We start from the raw sequence: 7755 nt of genomic DNA, 5'->3' as shown, positions 1-7755 counted from the left end.
CCCGTCTCGGCCTCCCAAAGTGCTGGGATTACAGGCTTGAGCCACCGTGCCCGGCCCATTTTTTATTTTTTTAAAACACATTTTTCGCTTAGCTTCTTAGACACTACTAGTTTTTCTTTTTCTTTTTTTTTTCTGAGACAGGGTCTTGCTCTGTTACCCAGGCTGGAGTATAATGGGCAAATCACAGCTCACTGCAGCCTCAACCTCCTTGGCTCAAGCAATCCTTCCACCTCAGCCCCCGAGTAGCTGGAACTACAGGCACATGCCACCAAGCCCAGCTAAGTTTTGTATATTTTATAGAAACAGGGTTTCACCATGTTGCCCAGTCTGGTCTCGAACTCCTGGGCTCAACCAATATGCCCACCTCTACCTCACAAAGTGCTGGGATTACAGGCATGAGCCACTGCGCCTGGCTTACTACTAGTTTTTCTTAAGCTTTGCTTGTGTCACCACTTCTCAGGCTTTGCAGATTCATCCTCAGAGGCCCTAAGGCACCCCAAGACTCAAGCCTGGGATCTTTTCTCCCTTCTAGATACGCTTGCTCCCTTGGTGATCTCACCTGGGATCTCATAGCTTTAGTATCCCATGTATTTACTGATGGTTCCCAAATTTATACCTCTGCCCACACCGCTTGCCTGAACTACAGGCTGGCTTGTTCAACAGCTACTGTCTTCAATTGGATGTCTAAATGGCACCTCAAACTCTGCATGTCTAAAACTAAGCTCCTGGTATCTCCTCTCTCTCCTCAGAGTAGTGCCTCCGGCTCTTTTCCCCATCTCAGTTAATAGGGACACCACTCTTCCTGTTGCACAGGCTAAAAATATCAGCATCATCTTTGACTTCTTTCTTTTTCTCATACCTTCAGTTAGCAGATCCCTCTGGCTTCATTTCCAGTATGTAAAGTCCTATCCAGAGTCCAACGACTTCTCGCCATCTCTACTGCCACCACCTTGATCCAAGCTACCATCATCTCTCACCTGGGCCTTTCCATGATTCTTTAAGTGGTCCCACTGATTCTTCCCCTTCTGTTTCCCCTCAGTAGCGAGCTTTGTGAGGACAAGGATGTTTCTGTTTTCTCATTGCCCAAAACAGTGCCTGGCACTAATAGATTCTGAGTAAATGTTGATTGAGTAAACCAGGATTATTTTTGCTTTTCTAGGTGAAAGCTTCGACAAACGAACTAAGTTTTTACTTGTCCAATTTTCCTTTCTACAGTGGTAGAGCTTTGTGTTCAGTATGGACAGAATGAGGAGGGAATGGTAGGCGAGCTTATAGCCTTCTGCACCAGCACACATAAAGTTGGCCTTACCTCAGAGATCCTGAACTCTTTTGAGCATGAGGTAAGAACAGAATGAAAGCAAACTAATAATGTGATTCTCCATTTCTGCTCTACAGGGGAGGCATTGTGATCTATTGAGAGGAGTGTGGGCTTTTGAGTCAGGCCCGGATTCCAGTCCCGGTGTGAACTTGGACAAACTACTTTATGTTCCTGAGCCTCAGTTTCCTCTTCTGTCATTGGGGCTAATAATCTGTATTTTTTATGATTGTTATAAGAATTAAATGGGGCCGGGCGCGGTGGCTCAAGCCTGTAATCCCAGCACTTTGGGAGGCCGAGACGGGCGGATCACGAGGTCAGGAGATCGAAACCATCCTGGCCAACATGGTTAAACCCTGTCTCTACTGAAAATACAAAAATTAGTTGGGCATGGTGGTGGGCGCCTGTAATCCCAGCTACTTGGAAGGCTGAGGAAGGAGAATCACTTGAACCTAGAGGAGGCAGAGGTTGCAGTGAGCTGAGATCTCGCCACTGCTCTCCAGCCTGGGACAGAGCAAGACTCCGTCTCAAAGGAAAAAAAAAAAAAAGAAAGAGATGAGAATGGACATACAGCACTTAAAACTATCACGCAGCAGGTGATAAGTCTTCACCAAATAGTTGGTATTATTAGGATTGTTACGTGTTATAGACAGTAATGGGATGTCTTTGTTTTTAGTCTGTATGTATCTTAATTCTTTGAGGAATGTTAGATCTTTGATTATATTTTGAATACCTTTTATTATCTCAAGGCTTTGGAAAACACCTCTGCTATTACTTGACTATGACTTACAGTATTCACTATCTTTTCTTTTTCAGTTTCTGAGCAAAAGATTATCAAAAGCCCGGCACAGTGCCTGCAAGGACAGTGGCCATGCGGGAGCTAGAGACATTGTTTCCATTCAAGAGCTGTATCCTTTTCTGCTGAAGGTCTTTTTCACCAAGCTGCATGTTGCATTTTATAATTTGTCTGTAGTTGCATGTGTAATTTAAACACAAATAATAATAAGGCCGGGCATGGTGGCTCAGACCTGTAATCCTAGCACTTTGGGAGGCCGAGGCAAACATATCACTTGAGCCTAGCTAGGAATTTGTGACCAACCTGGGCAACAAGGTGAAACCCTGTCTCTACCAAAAGTACAAAATTTTTTATGTGTGTGTGAGTTGGTTTCACTCTTTTTGCCCAGGTTGAAGTGCAATGGTGCAATCTCGGCTCACTGCAACCTCCGCCTCCCGATCTCAAGTGATTCTCCTGCCTCAGCCTCCTGAGTAGCTGGGATTACAGGGACGCGCCACCATACCTGGATAATTTTGTAATTTTTTTTAGTAGAGACAAGGTTTCACCATGTTGGCCAGCTGGTCTCGAACTCCTGACCTCAGGTGATCCGCCTGCCTAGGCCTCCCAAAGTCCAGGGATTACAGGCATGAGTCACTGCCTGGCCAAAGTACAAATTTAAAAAAATAATAAAAACTGGCTGTGGTGATGCATGCCTGTAGACCCAGCTAGTTGGTTGGCTGAGGTGGGAGAATCTCTTGAACCCAGGAGGCGGAAGTTGCAGTAAGCTGAGATTGGGCCACTGTACTCCAGCCTGGATGACAGAGGAAACCCCATCTCAATAATAATAATAAGTAAAAATTACCTAATATTTAGATTTCTTCTAGCAATTAGCCCTTGCCTTATATGAAAGTTTATTATTATTATTATTTATTTTTTTATTTTTTTGAGATGGAGTCTTGCTCTGTCACCCATGCTGGAGTGCAGTGGCGTGATCTCGGCTCACTGCAAGCTCCGTCTCCCGGGTTCACGCCATTCTCCTGCCTCAGCCTCCGGAGTAGCTGCGACTACAGGCGCCAACCACCACACCTGGCTCATTTTCTGTATTTTTCTTTTTTAGTAGAGACGGGGTTTCACCATGTTAACCAGGATGGTCTCTGTCTCCTGGCCTCGTGATCTGCCCACCTCAGCCTCCCTAAGTGCTGGGATTACAGGCATTAGCCACTGTGCCCGGCGATTATTGTTTTTCTTAACCAGTGTTCTTAGAATTGAAGTGGAAGAAGAAGAGGAAATCCTCTTGAACTCTTACACCACACCCTCAAAGGTAAGTAAACAGTGTTTGGACGTCGCATTTTACAAGTAACATTTTAAAATAGGTTATCACAACATTTGAAGATCGGAGGGAAAAAAATCAACCACTCTCATGCATTTCCTACTATATTTCCACTTATACATATTCCTCTCTGATCGTATGTCTAAATGTTTTACATAATAGCAGTCCTTATAAACATATAGTTATCCTGCTTTTCTTAGCACAACATAAAACATTTCTATAAATATAATTTCTCCATAATTGCCCTTTTTAAATAGTTGCATAGTTTTATACTATAATTGAATAATTCAGTTCTGTGTTGGATCCCAGTGTGAAAGGTCAAGTAGAGTAGTGGAAAAGCATTACCTTCAAAGTCTGAGTCAGAAGACCTGGGTGACCTGGAGTGAGTTGTTTTATCTCTCTGAGCCAGTTTCCTTATCCATAATATCAGGATTCATTCATTCAGTTATCCAGCAACAATTATATACTGCACTAGACACTGGGTAAACAATGGTGAATGAAACAGACATGGATGGGCTCTGCCCTCAAGAAGCTGACAACCAGTATACAACATCCCCCATCTTGCAGGGCCTGAAGAGGAAATAAATAGGTAAAGTATCAGGCCCTATGCAATGTATTCAGTAATAGTAATTATTCTTTATACTAACTAAATTAGTTCATAGAAATTCATAAACACGGAGTGAGCCTTAATTATTCAAAGTAAATTACATAAGAAAGATGTAATTTACATTGCCCTACGCAATGTATTCAGTAATAGTAATTATCCCTTTTTTTTTTTTTTTTTTAACAGAGTTTTCCTCATCGCCCAGCTGGAGTGTAATGGCACGATCTCGGGTCACTGCAACCTCTGCCTCCCGGGTTCAAGCAATTCTCCTGCCTCAGCCTCCCGAGTAGCTGGGATTACAGGTGCACGCCACTACGGCCAGCTAATTTTTGTATTTTTAGTAGAGACGGGGTTTCACCATGTCAGCCAGGCTGGTCTCGAACTCCTCACCTCAGGTGATCCACCTGCCTCGGCCTCCCAAAGTGTTGGGATTACAGGCATGAGCCACCGTGCCCAGCCCAGTAATTATTCTTTATACTAACTAAATAAATTTGTAGAAATTCATAAACATGGAGGGAGCTTTAATTATTCAAAGTAAATTACATCATAAGAAAGAAGGTAAGGGCTGGGTACAGTGGCTCATGCCTGTAATCCCAGCATTCTGGGAGACCAAGGCAGGAGGATCAGTGACCAGAGATCATGCCACTTCTCTGCAGCCTGGGTGACAAAGTGAGACCGTGTCTCAAGAAGAAAGAAGGTAAATAGATTTGCCTGTGGAGAGTAAGAGGGCCAAAAATGTGCCCCATGAAGTTGCTAGCACAAAACCAGGTGCATATAATATTAAAAGAAATAATGAGGTGTTTGTTAGAGTTTCTTAAGATTGGAGAGACTGTAACTCATTTAATTTTCCCCCTAAAGTGGTTTTCCGTGTCCATATCCCAGTGAAGGACACCTCCGTTCTTCCATTGGCTCAGGCCAAGAATCTTGGAGACCTCCTTAAATCCTTTTTCTCTCACACCCCACGTCCAACTTAGCTACCAGTCCTGTCATCCCTCTCTAGGATCTGGCCACCTCTCACCATTTCCACTGCCACTACCAGGTCCACAGCATCATTGTCTCCCGAATGATTGGGACAGCCTCCTAACTAGTCCGTTGGCTTCTTTCTGCCGTGTCCACATCTAACCAGCTCTCCACCCAGCAGCCAGGGTGCTCCTTTCCAACGAAAGGGCAGGTTTTCTTGCTCACATCTCTCCCACTGACTTTTCATCTTTCCTCCTAATACCCAGAGTTTGAACCAGCATGTGTGAGGTTCTGTAGGAGCTGGCCCCCTCCTCCTTCTGTCCTCTTTCCCTGCTGCCCCTTGCTCTCTGCTTCTGCCATGCCAAATATAGGTCCATTTCCTATGTCTCCTCGTCAGAGGGAACAAGCCTGCCTAAAAGAACAAAACCCTTCCTCTGTTTTATTTTCTTGCTTTATTTTTGTCATTATTCTCTTACTTTATTACCACCAAACATGTTATATACTTACTTTTTTGTTTTGGTTGGCCTTCGCTCCATTAGATGGAAGCTCCTTGAGAATAGAGACTTTGTTTTTACTTGCTGCTGTTTTCCCAGCACCCTGGTACATTAATAGTTGTTAAAAGACCTCTGAATAAGGGAGTGTGGTTGGCTCTCCAAATAGGATCTCAATTGCAATACCAATGGGACCACCACAGTTTTATCTGGTTGTCAGCTTCACAGATCCAGAATTTTATCTCATTTGTCTGTGTATTCAGAATTGATCATATTCTTGGAGTCTGACTCATGGTAACCCAGCTGTCAGTAGACTCATGAGTAAGCCAGGTACAAATTTGCTTATTTTACTGTTCAAGTAGATACCCTTCCAATGACTGAAATTCCATATTTAGGATATCCCATTCCCTCTATGGAAATACTTAAGAGACTAAATTGTGAATCAAAGTTTGTGACTGTGAGGCCGGGTGCAGTGGCTCACACCTGTAATCCCAGCACTCTGGGAGACTGAAGCAGGTAGATCACTTGAGGTCAGGAGTTTGAGACCAGTGAAACCCCATCTCTACTCAAAATAAAAAATTAGCTGGGCATGGTGGTGGGTGCCTATAATCCCAGCTACTCAGGAGGCTGAGGCAGGAGAATCGCTTGAACTTGGGAGGCAGAGGTTGCAGTGAGCCAGGATCACACCACTGCACTCCAGGCTGGGCGACAGAGAGAGACTCCGTCTCAAGAAAAAAAAAAAAAGAACGAAAAAAAAGTTTGTGACTGTGAATTCCACGCTAAATGAGTTGGATTGAAATGTTAAGCAAACATTATGTGTCTGGACTAGAGATACATAAAATGCTTAGAACAGTACTCATCACATGGAAATTGTTCAGTCACTGTTAGGCCATGCATCAATGGCAGCATGATAAAATAGTCAAAGTGTGGCCAGGCGTGGTGGCTCACACCTGTAATCCCAGTACTTTGGGAGGCCAAGGTGTACAGATCACCTGAGGTCAGGAGTTCAAGACCAGCCTGGCCACCATGGTGAAACCCCATCTCTACAAAAGTACAAAAATTAGCTGGGCATGATGGCGGGTGCCTGTAATCCCAGCTACTTGAGGGGCTGAGACGGAAGAATCACTTGAACCTGGGAGGTGGAGGTTGCAGTGAGCTGAGATCGTGCCATTGCACTCCAGCCTGGGCGAGAGAGTGAGACTCCATCTCAAAAAAAAAAAAAAAAAAAAAGGCAAAGTGTGAGGGTTGGCCTTTTCATACAAACAGTGCCAGGCTGAGGTTGCCTGACCCTCAGGTCTTAGGAACAGGTGTCCTTCTACTATAAAGGTAAATATAATATGTCAGTGATTTTAGCTTATCACTATTAAATATTTCACCTGTGCAATTGACAGCTGTTCTTTTGCTTCCGTGTTCACCATAAATCTGATGATTTGGCTGCCATGTCCCTGTCTAACAGGGAGAGAATGTGTTAGCCTGGTGACTTGACGTTACCATACCCTCGGCAGTTATATTTCTAGTGAATTAATAAACTGGTTATAATTTGATTTTCTCTGTGGGTGTGAGAATGTGCTTACCCTAGGATATGAAAATATGGTACCATTACTGACTACATTTATCATTAAAAATGATGAAGCCGGCCACCGCGGTGGCTCACGCCAGTAATCCCAGCACTTTGGGAGGCCGAGAAGAGGGGATCACCTGAGGTCAGGAGTTCGAGACCAGCCTGGCCAACATGGCAAAACCCTGTCTCTACTAAAAATACAAAAATATTAGCTGGGCGTGGCGGTGGGCGCCTATAATCCTGGCTACCCGGGAGGCTGAGGCAGGAGAATTGCTTGAACCCAGGAGGCAGAAGTTGCAGTGAGCTGAGATCGTGCCACTGCACTCCAGCCTGGGCAATCAGAGCAAAATTCCATAAAAAAAAAAGAGAGAGAGAGAGAGAGAAAGGAAGGATGAAACTAGACAGGCGTGGTGGCTTATGCCTGTAATCCTAGCACTTTGGGAGGCCGAGGTGGGTGGATCATCTGAGGTCAGGAGTTCGAGACCAGCCTGACCAACATGGCAAAACTCCCGTCTCTACTAGAAATACAAAATTAGCTGGGCATGGTGGCACATGCCTGTAGTCCCAGCTACTCAAGAGGCTGAGGCTGGAGAATCACTTGAACCCGGGAGGTGGAGTTGCGGTGAGCCGAGGTTGCAGTGAGCTGAGATTGCACATTGCACTCCAGCCTGGGCAACAAGAGCGAAGTGAAACTCTGTCTCAGAAAAAAAAAAAAAAAA

At 44.6% G+C, this 7755-nt stretch overlaps 1 protein-coding gene across 1 annotated transcript in view; it reads left to right on the top strand.

Annotated features, from left to right (window-relative positions):
- POLA2 (polymerase (DNA directed), alpha 2, accessory subunit) overlaps positions 1-7755 on the top strand; it is a 37421-nt gene that overhangs the window by 4391 nt on the left and 25275 nt on the right. Inside the window, exons 2-4 of the mRNA XM_011942519.1 lie at positions 1216-1340; positions 2132-2223; positions 3354-3411. Coding sequence (XP_011797909.1) covers positions 1216-1340; positions 2132-2223; positions 3354-3411 — 275 coding nt within the window. The remainder of the gene's footprint in view (positions 1-1215; positions 1341-2131; positions 2224-3353; positions 3412-7755) is intronic.

The sequence above is a fragment of the Colobus angolensis genome, unplaced genomic scaffold (genome assembly GCF_000951035.1).
Source record: "Colobus angolensis palliatus isolate OR3802 unplaced genomic scaffold, Cang.pa_1.0 Scaffold21, whole genome shotgun sequence".
Classification (NCBI taxonomy): domain Eukaryota; kingdom Metazoa; phylum Chordata; class Mammalia; order Primates; family Cercopithecidae; genus Colobus; species Colobus angolensis.
Note: the sequence above shows the minus strand (reverse complement) of the source record. Positions and strands in the feature narration are given on the sequence as shown.